This window comes from Trachurus trachurus (genome assembly GCF_905171665.1).
Source record: "Trachurus trachurus genome assembly, chromosome: 21".
NCBI classification, from domain to species: domain Eukaryota; kingdom Metazoa; phylum Chordata; class Actinopteri; order Carangiformes; family Carangidae; genus Trachurus; species Trachurus trachurus.
Genome location: NC_139899.1, coordinates 34,539,018 through 34,561,349, shown reverse-complemented (window position 1 = coordinate 34,561,349; position 22,332 = coordinate 34,539,018). Strand labels below are relative to the sequence as shown.

Here is a 22,332-nt window from a genome sequence, read left to right as displayed (position 1 = left end):
ACGTGAGACTTTTTTATAACCAAATAGAAACTCCTCGTTGTCCCTTTAACAAGAGCTGATGAAGGCAGCTTCTGGTGGGTAGGAAAGGCAGGGAGAGCAGGCCAGCTTAATGGGAGTAATGGATGGAAGACTGGGTCATGCAAGCTGTTCTCTGCCAACACTATTTACAGTGGAGGCGGGGAGCTGTTGACTTCGACTGGGGATATTGTCGGGCGGTGGTAGGAATACTTCAAGGATCTCCTCAGCCCCACTGACACACCTTCAATAGAGGAAGCAGAGGCTGAGCACCCAGAGGTTGATTCATCCATCACAAGCTCAAGTCACTGAGGTAGTTCAGAAGCTCATCAGTGGCAAGGCACTGTGGGTGGATGAGATCCGCCCTGAGTACCTCAAGTCTCATGTTCTGGGGCTGTCTTGGCTGACAAGCCTGTCATGTCCCACTGTGTAAAGACCTTATATCATTGAAATCTGTCCTGAGGTTGAAACTCTGTGCTGGAAATATTGCTGGCATTTTAAATATTCAAGTATCTCATGGGATTTTTCAAACTAATGGCTCCAGAGAGATAAATAATCTACCAGGTTTGGTTCATGTAACCACAGGTGAAAGATTATTATTACTTTGGTGCACTATAAACATCATGTCACCTCAGCGATCATCACTAGATTTGTATCGGGGCTGAATGATATGCAAAATGTGTACATATATAGAAATTCTTGATGTAATTTTGGTATTTTCTGACATGAGTCAGGACTGTAGTCTGATTGTAATTATTCATTTTGACTGTAACATCTGGAGAAGATGTTTCATAGGCCGGTGTCTTCATGTACGTTATGACTCATCTCCAGTGATTTGAATATTACACGTGGCCATACTGAGACTTTAACATTAATTGTTCAGCCTAATTCATATAGATCCATGTGGGATGTAGACTCATGTATTTTTTTTAGGGTTTATTTGTTTATTTGGTTCTTATAATATTTGACTGTTTAATCTGATCTCTGGTCTCAGTGACTGAGGTCTCCACTAAGGTTGAACTGTTTGAACATGTGACACATAAACAACATTTATTCCAAAAAAACATCTTTCCTGCACAGAAATGTTATTTGAAAGAGACACAGCTGCTGATGTCTGAGCTCAGTTCACACAAGCAGCCGGATCTTAGACAGACTTCAGACACTCTGAAAGGCTACGATTTAGAAAACACCTGATGACCTCGGATGCCCTTTGAGACAAACTGTTTGTAAAAACGTGCTATACAAATAAAATTGCCTTGCCTTGCCTTGCCTTGCCTGCCATCAAACTTTATGTTTCTTCTGTGGATTTTTCAGTCATGAATCTTCCTCCAAGTACAGAAATCATATTCTCACATGTGCAGCTGGTTGAATTACTGCAAGTTTACATTGTTTAAGAGAACAGTTACAGGACCAGATTGATAAATGTGTAGTAACAGTACTAGACTGATAACAAATCTTTACATTTCTGGATCAATTACAGTGCAGTTACAGTACTGGATCAACAAGACTACCAGATTCAGCTGCAGGTGGACACAGTCCAGAGGCCTTCCACCTGCACTTGAATACATCATGTAATATTAAGTTTAGTCCAAGAACAGAGAGAGGGTCTCAGAGTCTCTACAGGACGTTGGCGTCACAGGATCCAGGCTGCAGGATCTGAAGAGTCACAATGAGTCTCACAGCTTTTCTGAACCAGGGGTAGAACAGGGCGTAGAGGAGCGGGTTCAGACAGGAGTTAAAATACATCAGGCAGCTCATGAAGACCTCGGTGGAAGAACCCACCAGGATGTTTCCACCTGACATAGTCAGACAGTAGTACGGAGAGTAACAGATCAGAAACACAGCTACCAGAACCCCCAGAGTCCGGGCCGCCTTCAGCTCAGACCTCTTTGCTGTCACGGTCATCGAGTACCCGATGGTGACGGTGCGCATGGCTCGAGCCTGAGACACCGCCACTGCAAACACTCTGACATACAGAACTGTGATGATGGCGATGGGGATGACGAAGGCCACAGCGAGGTCCACATCTCCTGCCACGTTTACCACACACTCTCCCTGACAGGGATTATATCTGCCTGGTTGTTTCAGGTGATCATACATGATGGCAACGCTGTAGACAGCAGAGCAGAGCCAGCAGAGACACACAGCAGCAGTCACCACCCTCACAGTGACCCTGGTGGGGTAACGCAGGGGGTCACAGATCGCCACGTAGCGGTCCACCGATATCAGGACCATGCTCCCCACAGAGGCAGAGATGAGGGTGTAAGGCAGGAGAAAGTACAGAGCACACATGAGGTCTCCCAGGACCCAGCAGGTCCCAGTCATAAGGGTCTCAACCGGGATCACCAGGAGGCCCACGAAGAAGTCTGAGACCGCCAGAGAGAGGAGGATGAAGTTGGTGGGAGAGTGCAGCTGCCTGAAACAACAGAACGGCAACAAAGTCATAACAAAACCAGCAGCTTAGAATAAACTAAAGACATGGGTAAAAAGAGTAAAAGGCCACTGGATCAGGTTCATCACACTGAGGCAGAATCAACCTGAACCCTGTGGTTTTTCCTTCAGCCTCACTGAACCTGTGTCAAAACAAATGTCTGGATGTTACACAAGAGAAAACAGGAAGTTCCTCAGACAACATGGAAGCATGAATTCATAGAAAAAAACTGTGAAACTCAAAGGTCCCACGCTATGTCAGACCCTAAAGTTACAGAACAGAAGCTGTAAAAACAGGGAGACAGTTGATAAGTTAAATGATTTGTTCTCTTGCTCTGTGGGAACAAACCAGTGACATTTGAACATTTTCAACAATAATGTCAGAAACAAAAACTCAAGCTGTGGATTTAGACAACATGGTTCAACAGTGAGTGAGCACAGTGTGGGGACCTGAAGTGGGAGATGGAGATGATGAGCAGCAGGTTGAGAGCAGCAGTGAGCACAGAGATGAAGAAGAGCAGGACGTAAACCAGCAGAGCCTCAGAGTGAGGAGGTGGTGGCCTCCTGCAGGAGGTGTTGAGGAGCTGTGGGAAGCAGAGCTCAGCCTCTTCCATCATGAGAGGAGCTGAGTGACCACAGCTCTGTCTGACTGCTCCTTTATCTCCTCTCCCTCCTCCTTCACTCTGTGAATCAAACTTTTCATTCGTCCAAAGTTTGACCCTCTCATGTATTTACCCCCACCATCCTGACTGAGACTTCCACATCAAATCACTCACTCTCTTCTTTTTCTCTGAATGTCTCTCTATCAAAGTTATCCAGTATATTCAGGAAAACTCAGTTTCCTTCCACACTTCACTGCTGGTATCTAATGCTGGAAGTATCCAGTTGGATTCATACCAATCTGTGTGAGCATACCATCACCCAGCTCATCCTCAGTCCTCAACACCTTCAGTGGCTGAGATCGTCTGTTACATCTTGTTCGTCCACCCATGCTGGACTTCTGTGTTGGTCACAGTTTGTCCATAACAAACACCATGTTCGAGCATAAGGGTGTCCACCAGTGCATGTGGCACCAGGACACCGGAAGCCAGGGGGTCAATGATTTGTGGTCGTGTCATCTGACTTAGACACTCAGATGAAGGGAGGGGCCGAGCTGTCAACTGATCACCACCTGGTCGTGAGTTGGAGCCGCTAGTGGTGGAGAAAGCTGGACAGACATGTCAGACCCAAACGTATCGTGAAGGTCTGTTAGGAATGTCTGGCAGAACCCTCTGTCAGGGAGGTCTTCAACTCCCACCTCAAGGAGAGCTTCAACCAGATCCCGAGGGAGGCTGGGGACATCGAGTTCGAGTGGACCATGTTCTCCACTATAGCAGTAAGGTCTCAGGTTCCTGCCATGGCGGCATCCCCCGAACCCGGTGGTGGACACCAGAAGTAAGGGATGCCGTCGAGCTGAAGAAGGAGTCCTATTGAGCCTATCCGCCGTCGGGTCTCCTCCGCTCCGGTGTAACACCGGCACGGTGGCTGCAGTGTCAGTGCTTCCACCGGCTGTGCATATCAGACTAAACAAAAATAAGGCTATAGCAACCTATAGCGGTCCTGAAGCGTGTACACGTGTACACGAAAAGAAATGCACAGTGTACACGTGTACATATTTTCGTACGACGTTCACACGTGTACATATTTTCGTACACGTTCACACCCCTAATGGAAGACATGGAAATGGTTAACAAGAGCTGATGAGGCCCCATTCTCAGTCCTCCACACTTTCAGAGGGAAGCTGGCCGACCGTGCAGCAAAGCACAAGGTGCTCATGTGTGGTTGTTTATTGTATCCTTTGGATCCCCATTAGTCTTCATAGAGATGAAGACTATTCTTCCTGGGGTCCACATTAAATGAAACGGTGGCGCCGTGTTCCTACGCGCAGAAAAGTTACAGCCGTTTCAGCCGACGCGACCCCATTCAGGCTACAGCAGCACCACGATTCATCCTGTAATCTTTTTTTCTACCACTTCAATGCGTTTAGAAACATTAATTTTAAGGTCAAAACTTCATGATGTTTAAGGGTAACTCTTGTTGAATCCACTGCAGATCTGGGTTACATACTGTATGGGTGCCTTCCTAGGAGTCTTTATGGCACCTTTCATTTAGGTTTTTGGATCAGGTTGCTCACTGGTGATTGTCCAGTAGCACTGCCTTTCTCCTCTCTGTTATCCAGAACATGTTGGTGACCTTCATGTCCCGTCCATTACCAGGTGGGCTACTGGTTGAGGTTTGGGTTTAATATGTGGCCCAGTTCTGCTGGGTTATGTGTGTCAGATGTGCCGTTTGTCTGTTATGGTGGGAACTAGAGGGTTTTGCCTTCTCCAAGTGGACGCTTTTAAACTGGGTTGATACGATCTCGAACAGGCTCAGAGGCCTCCAGGTTTCCTCTGTTAGGAGTGTCTCCGCCTCTTCCACTGTGTTACCTCTCTGTTGGAGCTACCCCGACTTCCTCTTTGGTGTGGCTCATCATGCCATTGTGCAATGTCTCTGGAAGAATGACACAGAACAAGACCTTTAGATGCAACTATGATTCTGTGAATACTGGATAAGCGTTCACCGTCAGTGGGAGTCTTGATGTGAAGAAGACTCTGAAGTGTCTCCTGGTATGGGGTTTATCCGGTTGCTTGCATCAACCAAGTCACACCTGACTTCCCCCAGAATTCATCGAATAGTTAGATCTGCAGCTTATTTGCTGACACTGCTTGGTTCGTTTGATGATTGACGATCTTGTCAATCTCTTGATTGGGAAACACCACCAACACCAACACAACCATGACTGGACACCGACAATAAAACCACTGGACCAAGTGCAGAATAAGTTACTGCTGAAGAGGTCAGAGGTCCCAGGGACTGCAACTGTAAAGTTCAGACAGCAGCTGCAGGATGACGACAACATTAAACCAAATCACAAGTATCTGAACGGTTTTCACAGAGGGAATATGTTCAGGTTGAACTTACATCATCATAGCTGTTTAAAGATTATAACAAAGAGAAAAACACAGAGTCCTTGTTAATGAATGACTCGTATCTAACAACCTGGTTGCATCATGTTGTTTATGCTGAGGCCTGTTCACACCTCTGATTGCAGTCACGGGCTCATGTGACTCAGGTGTGAAAGGCTCAGAGGCAGCAGCAGCAGCTAACGGGCCGATGCAGCTCCCAGAGGAACACCACATGTGAAACAACAAAGTGAGGGGGTGTGTATGTGTGTGTGACAACTTAATTGTGTTGTTACAACACACAGGAGAGACTCCGAGCAGATTCACAAGTTACAGAGAAAACAAAGACAAAAAACATCAACAAAATCTTTGTGACAGTCAGGGCGACAAAACAAAACTTTGTGATCCAGTCTGAGGCCTCAGCTCTGTGAGTCCAGTCCAGTCTGGACCAGTGTCACTGAAAAGCCACTAAACAACAGACTCCACAGGTTTATAGAAGTACTACAGTACCCATAATCCTCAGGCACTGTTGTCGTGGAGAAGAGAGCTCCATCAGAACTGATCCAGAATTTAAACTGAACCAACTTAAAGCTGCTGATTGTTTTCAGTTGTGATTGAACTTCAAGATTAGATATCTTTGTCATCATACAAGGCATGACGAAATTATTGCCACCCGTGAACGGCGCATAAATAGATAAAAACATAAGGTACGAAAATGTACACAATTTAAATAAAACAATAAAACACAACACATCAATAGCACTCTTAGAGTGCACTATCTGGTCTAATCAGCCCGACGTTGGCTCCAAGTGAGCCCTCGTGCTCAGTGTGAGCCATGAGGAACAGACTCGCTCAGTGACAGGTTCAGAGTTCTGACAGCCCACGGATAGAAGCTGTTCTTTAGCCTGTTAGTTCTGCTCCTCAGGGACCTGAAGCATCTGCCTCACGGCAGCAGGTTGAACAGATGCTGACCAGGGTGGGAGGTACTGTCCGCAGATATTTTTCGAGCTCTGCTCAGGCACCGGGAGCTGGCAATGTCCTCCAATGGGGGGAGAGAGCAGCCAATGATCTTTTCTGCAGGCCTGGTTACCCTCTGCAGAGCCATCTTTCCTGCAGCTGAACAGGAAGCAAACCACACAGTCACACAGTACATCAACACAGATTCAGTGGTGGCTCTGTAGAATGACACCAGCAGTTTCTCCTCAAGGTGGTTCCTACGGAGCACCCGTAGGAAGTGGAGTCTCTGCTGTGATCAGGCCGACCACCGTAGTATCATTGGCGAACTTGATGATGGAATTTGTGGGGTGTTTTGGAGTACAGTCCGAGGTGTAAAGGGCTTACAGGAGGGGGCTCAGCACGCAGCCCTGGGGGGAGCCCGTGCTGAGCGACAGAGTGGATGAGTGGACCTGACCCACCGTGACAACCTGCGGCCGGTTGGTCAGGAAGCAAGCACTGCGATTGGATGTTTCCTGTGAAATGCAGATGTGTAGTTTGAGGAATCTGAGAAAGTTTGAAGATCCCTGAGGAAGTTGTAACAGGCAGTAGAGAAGAATGTCCACTCACGACCCAGAGGGGCCACATGAGGGGCCACATGAGGGGTTCAATGTCCCAACTCCTCGAGTCCACATGTTAAAGTGTTGGGTCGGATACTGAAACCACAACCATCTCTTGTGTTTGAGAATAAAAGCCGAGTCTCAACCAGACTTCTGGCTCCAGGTTTGAGTAAATAAAACAGAGTCTCAGTTAGAAGTCAGGTCTGTTTCTATATTTCCTGCAAGTTCTTGTGAATGTACAAAACCTCTTGTAGCAACCAAAAACGTAATAACGGCCAATAACTTAATAATGTTGGCCATTTTAAATGTAATAAAGCCAATAGTGTGATAACGTGCCAATAATGTAATAACGTAATAACTTTTTGCCGATAATGTAATAAGTTATTACATTATTGGCTGGTTATCACGTTATTGGCCTAGTATTAAAAAACCATTTGAAAATGTAATAACTGGTGCAGATAACGTAATAATACATTATCATACATTTTCAATTTTTTAATACTAGGCCAATAACGTGATAACCAGCCAATAATGTACTAACTTATTAGATTTTCGGCAAAAAGTTATTACGTTATTGGCCGTTAATACGCTTTTGGTTGCTACAGGGCTGTATAGATTAAATGATTTTATCTATCCATATAAAAACAACATAACTGGGATTTTTATAAAATCCCAGTTATGTTGTTTTTGTATTTTGTGTCTCATTGTTTTATTGTAGTGGCACAATCATTGACAAGAAAATTTCAAACAAAGGTTGCCGATCCCTGATATACACAGTCTGTGGGCGGTGAAAAATGATGACGGAACAGCTGCAGACAATAACATGAAAAACAACCTCATTATGGTATAAAAAACTTTATTTAACGTCACACAAACACACAGTTGACCTCTGGCCTTCACCTGAGCCAGACTGAGCTCAGACTGAGGCATCATGGGTAATGTAGTGTGTCTCGGCTCAGGGGTCAGACTCACACAAGAAAGCAAAAGTACAACAGAATAAATAACTGATCAGTAACTTGTCACATGACCTCGTCTGCTGCCATCAGCCAATCAGAGGGCAGCTTTTTAAAACATTCGCTAAAACATGGCTCTGAATAATCAAGCCGTTTCCATAGTAACAGTTCAGGTGATTGTCTTAAAGCCCGTTGAGGTTTAAAGTCTTTGGTCTTCAGGAGAGTTTTCATCTGTCGGCTGTTACGATTGGCTAAAGGGACATCCTAAGCTCCTCCTCCCTCAGGCTTCGGTCCAATCGCTGCGCCTCAGACTCCAGGACGGACGGGATTGGACGGCGCGTGACGGCGGCCAGCGAGTCGCTGAGGTCGTGTCTCAGAGAGAGCAGCCATTGGCTGTTCCTGGACGACTGCTCGATGAACTCCGCCCTCTGCTGCTGATCCACGGCCAATGAGATCTGGAGCTGGTTCACCTGAGAGAGAGGATGTCACTCAATCATGTCAATCACAACTATATAGATATATATTTTTATAATTCAACGAACCATGTCTGCCACATCTGTATAGATATACAGTACAGGCCAAAAGTTTGGACACACCTTCTCATTCAATGTGTTTCCTTTATTCTCACTGAAGGCACCAAAACTATGAATGAACACATGTGGACTTAACAAAAAAGTGTGAAATAACTGAAAACACGTCTTTTCTTCTTTGTCTTCTCTTTCTTCTTTTCTTCTTCCTCTCCTTCTTCCTCCTCCTCCTCCTCCTCCTCTATCTCTGCCTCCACCAATTCTAGTTTCTTCAGAGTAGCCCCCCTTTGCTCTGATTACTGCTTTGCACACTCTTGGCATTCTCTTGATGAGCTTCAAGAGGTGAACCTGACCTGAAGATGGTTTTCACTTCACAGGTGGTGTGAAGCCTTGTCAGGTTCATTAGTGGAATTTCAGTCAGAATCTACAATGTAAATAGTCATGAAAATAAAGGAAATGCATTGAGTGTGTCCAAACTTTTGGCCTGTACTGTATATTTTTGTTTTATAAAACGTAAAGGTGAAATCCGGCGATCTGATTGGTTGTTAGCCGTGGTATAATGAGGATATACCACGGCTACTATTCTAAAGCCTTATCACAGCGTAGGCTATCACTCGGCCTCAGACACGTATGACTGGTATGAATGGAAGTTGTTGTCATGTATCCATGACAACGGACTGTTGCAGTCCGTAGCCAAAGACAGTTGATGTTTTTAGGATGTTAAAAAATGTAGTAAAGTAGTGTAATTGACATGTTTAAGGTTTCAACTTTCACCTCCAGAGGGTTAACAATGGTAGAGGGGACTGAGCAGTGACAGAGGAAAAGACCAGATGCGGAGCTACTTGGAGCTACAATTGCAATTGTATAGATATATATATATATATATATATATTTTTATAATTCAACGAATCATGTCAAGCACAACTGTATAGATTTACATTTTTATATTTAAATGAATCATGTTAATCGTAACTGTATAGATTCATATTTTTATATTTCAATGAATCATGTTAATCGCAGCTATGCAGCTATACAGATTATATATATATATTTTTTTTTTTACAATTTAAAGAATCATGTCTGACCCTGTAACTATGTAAATGTATTTTTTCCTGTTATCTACTGGTCCTCTGTCTTTATGGACTTTTTATGTTAATTGTTGTATTGTTTTGGGGACTACGGATGTAATTTAGCACATGTGCTGCTAAATCCGGTGTATTTACTGTGGGTATCCTAGTACTCACTGTCCATTAATATGCACTGTCCCGACTAAATAAACAAATAAAAGTAAAGTAAAGAGACACAGGAGAGCACAGTGACATCACAGTGACACCATCTTTTCATTATATATTTGCATACAACTATCAATTTCACACCTATTCCACACGTAACTCTTGTCACCTTAGAACCCAGTATTGTTGTACCTCTCAATCACAGTTCTGTTACTTTATCGTGGGCCAAGAATATGGAATTTATTACCTGCACATTTTTTTGATTTATATTTACAACAATTTAGGAGGAGAGCACTAAAGTCTCTCCTGCTAACCAGTCAATACTTTCCACATGGTCTGCCATGGTCTAAACTGGGATTATTTTATATTTCTTATCATATGTTTATCAAGCTTTTTGTATTGCATTGTACAATGTTAAATCATGTTAAACCATGTTTTTATTTATTATGTATGCTTAGAACTGTAGTCGGAGAATGCTTTTTTTGGCATTTCCCCTTTGCATTGTTTTGGATTTTATATGTTATATCTTGTATCTTTTATATGTTATATCTTGTATCTTTTATATGTTATATCTTGTATCTTCTATATGTTATATCTTTTATCTTTTATATGTTATATCTTATATCTATGTGAAATAATCAAACAATCAGTGACACCTGGGCCTCACCTGCTCCTCCAGCTCCTTCACCCTGAGTCGCAGCCGCTCGTCTTCTGTGGTGTCTGTGGACTGCACACGCACACGTCAGTTCAGCTACAAACACTGCAGGACGTCCTGAGTACCTAAATGATTATGTGTGTGTGTGTGTGTGTGTGTGTGTGTGTGTCACCTGAGCTCTGCTGTCACTCAGCTGTCTGAGCTTTGAACGATTCTCTTCCACCTGAAACGACACAAACACATTCACAATCAGGAGAGATCTGTGTGTGTGTGTGTGTGTGTTAGTGACGGACTAGAACCGTTCAGTTCGACCGTCTCGGTTCGGTAACCCACGGTAACCCACGCTATGATGAGATAATAACACAACGTTACCACACAGAGTTGTTGTAGAGGGAAATACAGAGACTGTTGATGAAAAACTGTCCCTGAAGGCAACGTGCATCAGTGGTTTTGCATGAATTTCCCTCTACAACAACTCTGTGTGGTAACGTTGTGTTATTTAAGCAATATATCACGACAGGCCACGGCTAAGGGGCGTTGTTCGGCCCGACGCGAAGCGGAGGGACGACAACCCCCTTAGAGTGGTATAATGAGCATATACCACGGACTGGAGTGATATATTGCTTTTATAAAACGGTTACGAATAAAGGCAATATAAAAGAGGGATGCGCAATCAATTTCATGTAGTTTTATTCAACCAGAAATATATTATCCAATAAAATAGCCTCACTGTGAAAAAAATAGTCCCACCTCTCCAGACGTTAGCTCCAAATTAGCTCTGCATCTCGTCTTTTCCTCCGCTTTTTTTCAGGTTAATATCACTGCTCAATCCACTCTACCGTTGTTAACCCTCCCCGGAGGTGAAAGTTAACCTTAAACATGTGAAGTCAACTACTTTAGTCCGTTTTTTAACATCGTAAAAACATCAGCTGTCTTTGCCTACGGACTGCAACAGTCCGTTGTCATGGATACATGACAACAACTTCCATTCATACCAGTCATACGTGCCTGAGGCGGAGTGATAGCCTACGCTGTGATAAGGTTTTAGAATAGTAGCCGTGGTATATGCTCAATATACCACGGTTAACAACCAATCAGATTGCGGGATTTCACCTTTCCGTTTTATAATATCTCATAGTGTGGTGAATGTGCAGCTCACAACTTGTCCACCAGAGCGTTGTGGAGTTGTTGGATTGTGTATTTGATGAGTTTGATGAGTTAGAAACCAAGAAATCCCATAATGAGCCTCCGTAGCGTAGCTCTGAGCAGCTCACGGCTCTGCTCCGCCGTTCTAAAAATAGCTTGCACCGTTGACAACTAAAGGTAACAAACCTACTGCTATGACTATAGGGACAGGGTTCCTACAGCTTAAGCCAAGTTAAATTTAAGACTTTTTAAGACTTTTTTAAAGCCACTTGAAATTAAATTTAAGACTGACTTCACAATAAACACAAATGCAGAAAAAAAAAAAAAACACCACATCAATTACATACGTAGGGTTAGGGACGATTTGACCCACTTTCCTATGTGATCCAAGGTAAAGTGACTGCTACATGAACATTGGATTCTGTCTCTTTCCAGCTGTCCTTTCAAAATAAATGTCTCTTTCCAGCTGTCCTTTCAAAATAAATGCATAAAAAGTAGGGCTGGGTATTGTTGAGAATCTCACGATTCGATTCGATTTCGATTCATTAGGTCACGATTCGATTCGATATCGATTCGATTCGATATTGATTGAAATGCTTCGATATCGATTCAGTATCAAGCAGAAATACACAAATAAGAGTACCAGTTTTTTTTTTTAAATAATTATTTGTTTAGTTTCATGCCTTATGAACAGCCATAGTATAACTCATAGCATAACAAAATATGACACTGCTTTAACACTGAACTACAGTGCAGCTAAATTTAAATTAGGCTATGTGTTACTTTCCTAAATAACTCATAACATTTTGAGTAATAAAACAATACAAAACAATATTATTAATAATAGCCTACTGCACAACTGAAAATATTGTAGCGACCCCGCAGTAATGTTCTTGTTATGATGTTTAAGTTCTGTGATTTCTGACTGACTGTCAATGTGTATGGTACGGGCAGGTGGGATGAGAAACTGAGGGGCTGGGGTGAGTGTGAGGAAGACAGAGTCCTGTCTGTGTGTAGGTGAGTGAGTGAGGAGGAGCAGAGGAAGAAGTGAGAGCAGCTGTCAGACAGTGTTGCCAACTTGGCGACTTTGTCGCTAAATCTGGCGACTTTCCAATCCCTCTTGGTGACTTTTTTTTGTCAAAAGCGACTAGCGACAAATCTAGCGACTTTTTCCAGTGATATTACAAACGTTTCTGGACCTGAAATCACGTTATCACAGCTGTTTTCAACGAGCAGCGGCGCTGCCGCGGGCACTCCCAGGTAGTCAGCCCACACAGTAGTGTCACGGAGCTGCCTCCGCTGCATTCAGAGACGCGCTGCTCCACGCCACAGACATAAAGAGCGCCGCTGGCCGCCGCCGCTGGCCGCCGCTGGCCGCCGCCGGCGCACCCACGGAATCGGCGCCTATAAATACAAAATGAATCCCCACATCTGCTTTCAGGTTTGAAGGTGCTGGCTTAACGCTGCTGCTGCTACTCACTCCCATATTGTTATGGTTTGGTCTAGTGCGGCCCCCGTCCGTACAGCGCGAATCACACGAGGGTGTTGCTCGCAGCGCCCCCACTGGCCAGGGGCTTGAATCGATTCAGAAGATTGCTGAATCGATATTGAATTGCAGAGAAAAGAATTGCAATGCATTGCTGAATCGATATTTTTACCCAGCCCTAATAAAAAGTCTAGCCTAGAAATCTAGACGCACCCTAGCGGCAGCAAATATATTTGCTCCGTAGGTGGGTCTAGAAACGAGCCATAGGAACTTTTTGAGTCTCGAACACCGATTGTGTTCACCAATCACAGCGCTCTATCTGTTTAGAGAGTCGTTGGGCGGGCTTAACGCGATGACGACATACATTTTAATTGGCTTGTCAGGCTAACGTCATCCTGCTCTTTGCTCTGATTGGTCGTAGCGCTACCCTGTTGCGTGCAGAGGCAGTTTGAAAGACAGCCTTCATCCCGCCCCCTGGATTGAGCCGAGGTCTACCGCTCGTTGCCAGACTATACATGTTAATGATATAGTCTGGCTTGTCAGGCTATAAAAAGTCAGGAAAAAAAAACAAAACACTGACTCGGGAGCTGGTGGCGGTGAGAGATTTAGCGTTGACGGCCGCCACTAACTTCTCTATGTCGAAATGTTACCAATTATTTCAAGATTTGAGACCAATTACAACCATAAAATACCACTTACCATGTGTTAACATTTTTAAGACTTTTGAAAAATTGATTTAAGACATTTTAATGCCAATTAAGGCCTTGTTTTTAGATGAATGAATTCAATGCCTTTTAAGACTTTTTAAGGATCCGTAAGAACCCTGGTCTGGTAACGTTGTGTTATTATCTCATAGCGTGGTGAATGTGCAGCTCACAACTTGTCCACCAGAGCGTTGTGGAGTTGTTGGATTGTGTATTTGATGAGTTTGATGAGTTAGAAACCAAGAAATCCCATAATGAGCCTCCTCTGTAGCGTAGCTCTGAGCAGCTCTGCTCCGCCGTTCTAAAAATAGCTTGCACCGACAATTAAAGGTAACGAACCTACTGCTATGACTATAGGGACAGGGTTCCTACAGCTTACGCCAAGTTAAATTTAAGACTTTTTAAGACTTTTTTAAAGCCACTTGAAATGAAATTTAAGACCGACTTCACAATAAACACAAATGCAGAAAAAGAAAAAAAACCCCACATCAACTACATAGAGTTAGGGGACAATTTGACCCACTTTCCTATGTGATCCAAGGTAAAGTGACTGCTACATGAACATTGGATTGTGTCTCTTTCCAGCTGTCCTTTCAAAATAAATGTCTCTTTCCAGCTGTCCTTTCAAAATAAATGCATAAAAAGTCTGAAAAAAACAAACAAACACTGACTCGGGAGCTGGTGGCGGTGAGAGATTTAGCGTTGACGGCCGCCACTAACTTCTCTATGTCAGAATGTTACCAATTATTTAGAGATTTGAGACTAATTACAACCATAAAATACCACTTACCATGTGTTAACATTTTTAAGACGTCTGAAAAATTGATTGAAGACATTTTAATGCCAATTAAGGCCTTGTTTTTAGATTAATGAATTCAATGCCTTTTAAGACTTTTTAAGGATCCGTAAGAACCCTGAGGGATTATGGCAAAGGGACAATTTGACTAAATGTTGGAACTTTTCCTTTAAACCTCAGACTGTCACCTGATGGATCAGACGTCAGACTCATTCACTTTTAACCTGAAGATACAAGACGGACAACAATCAACGCTTAGCTACCGAACCGTGTGTGTGTGTGTGTCTCAGTGTGTGTGTGTGTGTGTGTGTGTGTGTACCTGTCTCAGTGTGTGTGTGTGTGTGTGTGTGTGTGTGTGTGTACCTGTCTCAGTGTGTGTGTGTGTGTGTACCTGTCTCAGTGTGTCTCTCAGTGTGTTTCTGTCTCTCTTCAGTTTGTCCTTCTGGGTTTCCAGGTGAGAGTTTTTCTTGCCGAGTCGTTTCTGTTCCAGCTCCAGTTCGGCAACGAGGCGCTGCAGGACGACCAGCCGCTCCCGGAGAGCCTAAACACACACACACACACACACACACACACACACACACACACAGAGTCTGAGGACGCCCCTCTACACCGACAGATGTATCGACCAATCAGAGACCCACTGACCTGGTCGGGGTTTGGCTCCGCCCCCGAGCTCGGCTGCTGTTGGTGGGCTCTCTCCCGGTAGCCAATCAGAGACGACTCCGTCTGCTCCAGAGCCAATCGGACCCGGTCCCGGTCCTGCTCCAGCTCCAGGTTCCTCTGAGTCAGAGAGTAGACCTGGACAGACCAGCACAGACCATGTTCAATCAATCAATCAATCAATTTGTTTATTTCGGGCATGTCAATTTAAATCATCATCATCACACTTCATCTTAGTTCAAATAATACAATACACATGGCCGAAAGGGAAAAGCGGGAGAAGCAAAAGCTGATCTAGTCCCGCCCCCATTACCCACAGAATTAAAAAAAAAAAAATACAGACCACATGTTAGACCACTACAGACCGGTACAAACCAGATCAGACTAATGGCGCTTTTCCACTAGCGCAGCGCGGCACGGCACACTTTTTTATACTTTTCCACTAGCCCTAGTACCAGGTACCAGGTACTATTTTAGTACCTCCTCGGTAGGCCTGTAACGATACACCAAAGTCACGATTCGATTCGTATCTCGATTTCTGACCCACGGTTCGATACACGATTCTATTAAATTCCAATTTTTTTAAGGTTAATAAAAGAGGAGATTTTGGTAGCTTTGGTCGATTGGTCGCAGGAAAAAAAATTTGGAGCCGTGTCTTGTCAAAATTAAGTCAAAATCAATATGACTGAACTGTATATGAAAGGCTATAGGGCTTTTATTTTGAAGGGCCAGATACAGGAAGTCGTGACAATAACTCGCTGTCAGTTTTTTTTTGTTGTTGCTGTGGGTTTTTTTTTTTTTTTTTTTTTACATGGCACGGCTTTTTCCGATGTTGACTGCAGTCAGAGTCGCGCACCGCTCCACGCCGCTGCCCCCCCCACCCCACCCCACCCCACCCGTCAGTCACTCATCCACCTCATCTACTGTGTTTATTGGTGATAAACGGGCATAACGGTAAAACCCGACCACCTTGTTGAAGCGTTGAAATGGGTGTGTCGCGGTTCTGCCATTTCATTGGCGACACAGGTTCGTGTCTTAGAGTGTCGCAGTTTCGATCTCGACACGCGTATCGTTACAGGCCGACTCCTCGGCCCTGGTTCCAAGCAGCCGAAGCGATACTATAACGTGACGTCAGCCAACTGCCGAGCGCCGTCACTGGAAGAATTGCGAGCGCGACGTCCGTCATGAGAATCAAACCTGGAAATCTGAAAAACACAGCGGCAACAGCGACCGCTGATCTGTGTTACCTGAGTTAAATGTTGGTGTGTGTAAAACCACTGTGGTCTGTTAACGAGGTGCAGACCAGTGAGTTTGGAGCTGACGAGAGGAGAGAAACAAGAGAAGCGGACAATGCGGCTCCGCGATCGCCCCCGCTGAGGAGGAACTAGAAGAACTCAGCTGTAGTGGAAATGCACCTTTACCGAGCCGCGCCGTGCTGTGACTGTGTAGTGGAAAAGCGCCATAAGGCTGTCAATCTTTCCCCCCAAATCAGATTTACCAACTCAATATAAAACTTCAAGAAGGGAAATCTAAATATTATAAGTAGTGAAGCAACAGATCGCGGATCGATCAATAATAAAAGGTGTGTAGAGTGGGAACACGTAGCCACCGCTCCACATGAAGAAACTGGCAATAACAAAAACTCTGCTGGTGTTTTAGGCCCCGTCCACACGAACGCAGGTGTTTTTGAAACCGTGTGTTTCTCTTCACGGTTTGTTCTTTCATCCACACGTAACCACAGTTGTAGCTCCTGAAACCGGAGTTTTTTGTAACCAGAGTCCAGGGTGAACTTTTTAGAAAAGTCCGGTTTCAGCTTCATATGTGGACAGGAAAACCGAGGAAAACCGCAATTTCTTGACGACATTGTTCGACGTCACACTGTGCGACGGTAAACAGTAAGTTGTATCCATGGAGACGTGGAGCTCTAGACGTGACCAGCTGACGGAGTTGCTGGTACTGGTGCTATTTAGCATTTAGCATTTAGCATAGCTATTGTTGTTTTTCCGGTATGAATTTTTCCAGCCTTGTGATTGGCTAAAATGGCCCTCCTGTTAGGAGTGACATCGCCACCTACTGCTTTGGAGTGTGCATGACATTGTTTGAGGCGGATTTTGCGGTCTCATGTGGACGGAGATATTTTTTATCACACCGGTGTGTGTGGACGCAAATTTTTTTTTTTAACCGTGGTCCATAAAAGTTCGGTTTCAAAAATACCCGTGTTCATGTGGACTAGGCCTTAGAAGCTGCGGCTCTACGTCGCCACAACAACAACAGTTTGTTTCATCATTTTTAAATAATTAGAGTTCTGTCTGTTCAGACGGCTCTACTAGTTGTGTCTGTACCTCGGCCTCTTTCTGCCTCAGCGTCCTCCTGATCTCCTGCTTCTCCTTCAGCACAGACACCAGCTGCTGCTCCTTCTTCTCCTCCTCCGCTTCCTTCTCCTTCTTCCTCTCCTCCTCCTCCTCGTCCTCCTTTTCATCTTCCTCTCCTTTCTCCTCCTCCTCCTCCTCCTCCTTAGTAAATCATAAAACATCACCTGTTTAGTTTAGAAGCATTACGTTTTCTCGACAGCGTCTCCTCCTCCTCCTTCCTGTCTCATACTCACCTCTCCTCCTCCTCCTCCTCCTCCTCCTCTCTTCTGCTCCTCCATCTCTTCATCCGTCCTCCTCCTCCTCCTCTTCTCTCCATCCACCTCCTCAGTGGTCAGTGAGGAGGAGATCTGTGTTTTCGTCACCGTGGCTCTGAGCCTGCTCAGCTCCGCCAGGCTCTCCTGCACCTCCCTCTGCGCCTCCTCCTGTCTCTCCTTCAGCTCCTGAATCTCCTTCTCCTTCTCTGCCACTCTGCTCCTCCACTGCTCCTCAGCCTCCCTCCTCTCCTCCTCCGCTCTCTCCTTCGCCCGTCGAGTCTCCTCCATCTCCTCCATCACCTCCTTCCTCCTCCTCTCCAGGGCCTTCGCTCCCTCTCTCAGCTCCTCCACCTCCTCCTTCCTCCTCCTCTCCAGGGCCTTCGCCTCCTCTCTCAGCTCCTCCACCTCCTCCTTCCTCCTCCTCTCCAGGGCCTTCGCTCCCTCTCTCAGCTCCTCCACCTCCTCCTTCCTCCTCCTCTCCAGGGCCTTCGCTCCTTCTCTCAGCTCCTCCACCTCCTCTCTGATCGTCCTCAGTTTCTCCCCTCTGATCTTCTCCACCTCCTCCTTCTTCTCCTTCAGAGCGCTCCTCAGACGCTCCCCCTCTGCATGGCTCTCCTGAACAACACAAGGAGGGAACTGTTAGCCTAGCTTAGCATAAAGACTGCAAACAGAGGGAATAGTTAGCCTAGCTTAGCATAAAGACTGGAAACAGAGGGAACAGTTAGCCTAGCTTAGCATAAAGACTGGAAACAGAGGGAATAGTTACCCTAGCTTAGCATAAAGACTGGAAACAGTGCGGAATAGTTATCCTAGCTTAGCATAAAGACTGGAAACAGAGGGAATAGTTAGCCTAGCTTAGCATAAAGACTGGAAACAGAGGGAACAGTTAGCCTAGCTTAGCATAAAGACTGGAAACAGAGGGAACATTAGCCTAGCTTAGCATAAAGACTGGAAACAGAGGGAACAGTTAGCCTAGCTTAGCATAAAGACTGGAAACGGGGGGGATAGTAAGCCCAGCTTAGCATAGAGACTGGAAACAGAGGGGAAGAGTTAGCCTAGCTTAGCATAAAGACTGGAAACAGTGCGGAATAGTAAGCCTAGCTTAGCATAAAGACTGGAAACAGAGGGAACAGTTAGCCTAGCTTAGCCTAGGGAACAGTTAGCCTAGTTTAGCATAAAGACTGGAAACAGAGGGAATAATTAGCCTAGTTTAGCATATAGACTGGAAACGGAGGGGAACAGTTAGCCTAGCTTTGCGTTAAGACTGGAAACAGAGGGAACAGTTAACCTAGCTTAGCATAAAGACTGGAAACAGAGGGAACCGTTAGCCTAGCTTAGCATAAAGACTGGAAACAGAGGGAATAGTTAGCCTAGCTTAGCATATAGACTGGAAACAGAGGGAATAGTTAGCCTTGCTTAGCACAGCGACTGGAAACAGAGGGAACAGTTAGCCTAGCTTAGCATATAGACTGGAAACAGAGGGAACAGTTAACCTAGCTTAGCATATAGACTGGAAACAGAGGGAATAGTTAGCCTAGTTTAGCATAAAGACTGGAAACAGAGGGAATAATTAGCCTAGCTTAGCATAAAGACTGGAAACAGAGGGAACAGTTAACCTAGCTTAGCATATAGACTGGAAACAGAGGGAACAGTTAGCCTAAAGACTGGAAACAGAGGGAATAATTAGCCTAGCTTAGCATAAAGACTGGAAACAGGGGAAAGAGTTATCCTAGCTTAGCATAAAGACTGGAAACAGAGGGAATAGCTGGCCTAGCTTAGCATAAAGACTGGAAACAGAGGGAACAGTTAGCCTAGTTTAGCATAAAGACTGGAAATAGAGGGAACAGTTAACCTAGCTTAGCATAGAGACTGGAAGCAGATGGGAATAGTTAGCCAAGCTCAGCATAAAGACTGGAAACAGAGGGAATAGTTAGCCTAGCTTAGCATAGAGACTGGAAACAGAGGGAATAGCTGGCCTAGCTTAGCATAAAGACTGGAAACAGAGGGAACAGTTAGCCTAGTTTAGCATAAAGACTGGAAATAGAGGGAACAGTTAACCTAGCTTAGCATAGAGACTGGAAGCAGAGGGGAATAGTTAGCCAAGCTCAGCATAAAGACTGGAAACAGAGGGAATAGTTAGCCTAGCTTAGCATAGAGACTGGAAACAGAGGGAATAGTTAGCCTTGCTTAGCAGAGAGACTGGAAACAAAGGGAATAGTTATCCTAGCTTAGCATAAAGACTGGAAACAGAGGGAATAGTTAGCCTAGCTTAGCACAGAGACTGGAAACAGTTAGCCTAGCTTAGCATAAAGACTGGAAACAGACGGAACAGTTAGCCTAGTTTAGCATAAAGACTGGAAATAGAGGGAACAGTTAGCCTAGCTTAGCATAAAGACTGACTGGAAGCAGAGGGAGGAGTTAGCCTAGCTTAGCATAGAGACAGGAAGCAGAGGGGAATAGTTAGCCAAGCTTAGCATAAAGACTGGAAACAGAGGGAAGAGTTAGCCTAGCTTAGCATAAAGACTGGAAACAGAGGGAACAGTTAGCCTAGCTTAGCATAAAGACTGGAAACAGAGGGAACAGTTAGCCTAGTTTAGCATAAAGACTGGAAACAGAGGGAATAGTTAGCCTAGCTTAGCATAAAGACTGGAAACAGAGGGAACAGTTAGCCTAGCTTAGCATAAAGACTGGAAACAGAGGGAGCAGTTAGCCTAGCTTAGCATCAGTGCTGGAGTTAGCTTAGCAGGAGGTGCTGTACCTGCAGCAGCAGCTTCAGATGAGTCATCTCCTCCAGCGCCTCCTTCAGTCCCTCCTTCATCTGCTGCTTCTCCTCCTCCTTCAGCTTCACCTCCCGTCTGGCTCGCTCCTCGCGCTCCGTCAGAGAGCGCACCTGAAGGAGGAGGAGGAGGAGCGCTGTGACATCATCACCATCATCATCATCATCATCATCACCATCATTCAGCATCTCTTACCTGAGTCTGCACCTCCTCCCTCCTCCTCCTCTGCTGCTGCGCCTCCTCCTCCACCTGCACCAGCTTCTCCTCTGTGATGGCCGACTCCTCCTTCGTCCTCCTCAGCTCCTGCTGCACCTCCTCCTTCTGCCTCCACTCCTTCTGCACCTCCTCTCTGAGAGCAGTCACCTCCTCAGTCCTCTTTATGAGCGCTTGCTGCACCTCCTCCTTCTGGCTTTGCTCCTCTTGCACCTCCTGCCTGAGGCCGGACAGTCTCCTCTCGCTCCTCCTCAGCTCCTCCTTCATCTCCCCCTGGCTCCATGACTGCTGTGTCACCTCCTTCTGCACCTCCTCTCTGAGAACAGCCACCTCCTCTGTCCTCTTCGTGAGCTCCTGCTGCACCTCCTCTTTCTGCTTCCACTCCTTCTGCACCTCCTCCTTCTGCCTCTGCACCTCCTCTCTGAGAACAGTCACCTCCTTTGTCCTCTTCGTGAGCTCCTGCTGCACCTCCTCTTTCTCCTGCTGCACCTCCTCTTTCTGCCTCTGCACCTCCTCTCTGAGAGCAGTCACCTCCTTCGTCCTCTTCGTGAGTGCTTGCTGCACCTCCTTCCTGTGCCTTTGCTCCTCTTGCACCTCCTGCCTGAGGCCGGACAGTCTCCTCTCGCTCCTCCTCAGCTCCTCCTTCATCTCCTCCCCCTGGCTCCGTGTCTGCTGCGCCTCCTCCCCCCTCCCGTGCTCCTTCTTGAGGGCTGTTATCTCCTCCTGCGCCTCCTCCTTCTCCCCTCGTTCTCTCCTCACCACCTCAGTGAGAGTGGTCACCTCCTTCTCAGTCCTCCTCAGCTTCTCCTGCGCCTCCTCCTTCTCCCTTTGTTCCCGTGCCACCTCCTCTCTGCTCCTCCTCAGCTCCTCCTTTGCCCTGTCTCTCTCCTTCTGCGCCTCCTCTCGTAGAGCCGTCACCTCCCCCTCCCTCCTCCTCCTCAGCTCCTCCTTCTCCTGCTCCAGCTGCCTCACCCTGCACCTCCCTCTCTCCTCCACCAGGAGGAGCTGAGCCTCCTCAGCCTCCATCAGTCTCCCTCGCTCCTCTTTCACCTCCCTCAGCTCCTCCTCCAGCCTCCTCTTCTCCTCCTCCTCTTTACTCCTCAGACTCTCCGTTTCTTTCTCCTTCTCCCTCAGCTCCTCCTCTTTACTCCTCTTCTCCTCCCTCAGCTCCTCCTCCTCCCTCTCTCGCGCCTCCTTCACCTCCTTCAGTCTCTCCTCTAGCCTCCTCTTCTCCTCCCTCAGCTCCTCCTCTTTACTCCTCAGACTCCCTGTTTCCTTCTCCTTCTCTCTCAGCTCCTCCTCCAGCTCCTCTTTACTCCTCTTCACCTCCCTCAGCTCCTCCTCCAGCCTCCTCCTTTTCTCCTCCTCTTTACTCCTCAGACTCTCCGTTTCTTTCTCCTTCTCCCTCAGCTCCTCCTCTTTACTCCTCTTCTCCTCCCTCACCCTCCTCAGCTCCTCCTCCTCTCTCTCTCGCGCCTCCTTCACCTCCTTCAGTCTCTCCTCCAGCCTCCTGCTCTCCTCTCTGGCTCTCCTCAGCGCCTCCCTCTCCTCCTTCCCTCTCTCCTCGGCCCTCCT

The 22,332-nt window shown here is 46.0% G+C and overlaps 2 protein-coding genes across 2 annotated transcripts in view; both read right to left on the bottom strand.

The window, feature by feature from the left end:
• Positions 1 to 1,632: 1,632 nt before the first annotated feature.
• Positions 1,633 to 3,059, bottom strand: LOC311004473 (trace amine-associated receptor 7e-like; the record flags this gene model as incomplete). Its single annotated transcript, XM_083996546.1, has 2 exons — positions 1,633 to 2,431; positions 2,896 to 3,059. The coding sequence occupies 2 exons, from the start codon at positions 3,057 to 3,059 to the stop codon at positions 1,633 to 1,635; spliced, it is 963 nt and encodes a 320-aa protein (XP_083852672.1).
• A 4,783-nt stretch (positions 3,060 to 7,842) lies between these two features.
• LOC311004162 (uncharacterized protein) overlaps positions 7,843 to 22,332 on the bottom strand; it is a 40,851-nt gene continuing 26,361 nt past the window's right edge. The window contains exons 23-32 of the mRNA XM_083996108.1: positions 21,268 to 22,314; positions 20,740 to 21,150; positions 20,526 to 20,657; positions 18,254 to 18,382; positions 17,484 to 17,654; positions 15,127 to 15,279; positions 14,873 to 15,022; positions 10,522 to 10,572; positions 10,362 to 10,421; positions 7,843 to 8,405 (exon numbers count right to left, since the gene is read on the bottom strand). Coding sequence (XP_083852234.1) covers positions 8,187 to 8,405; positions 10,362 to 10,421; positions 10,522 to 10,572; positions 14,873 to 15,022; positions 15,127 to 15,279; positions 17,484 to 17,654; positions 18,254 to 18,382; positions 20,526 to 20,657; positions 20,740 to 21,150; positions 21,268 to 22,314 — 2,523 coding nt within the window. The 3' untranslated portion in view covers positions 7,843 to 8,186. The remainder of the gene's footprint in view (positions 8,406 to 10,361; positions 10,422 to 10,521; positions 10,573 to 14,872; positions 15,023 to 15,126; positions 15,280 to 17,483; positions 17,655 to 18,253; positions 18,383 to 20,525; positions 20,658 to 20,739; positions 21,151 to 21,267; positions 22,315 to 22,332) is intronic.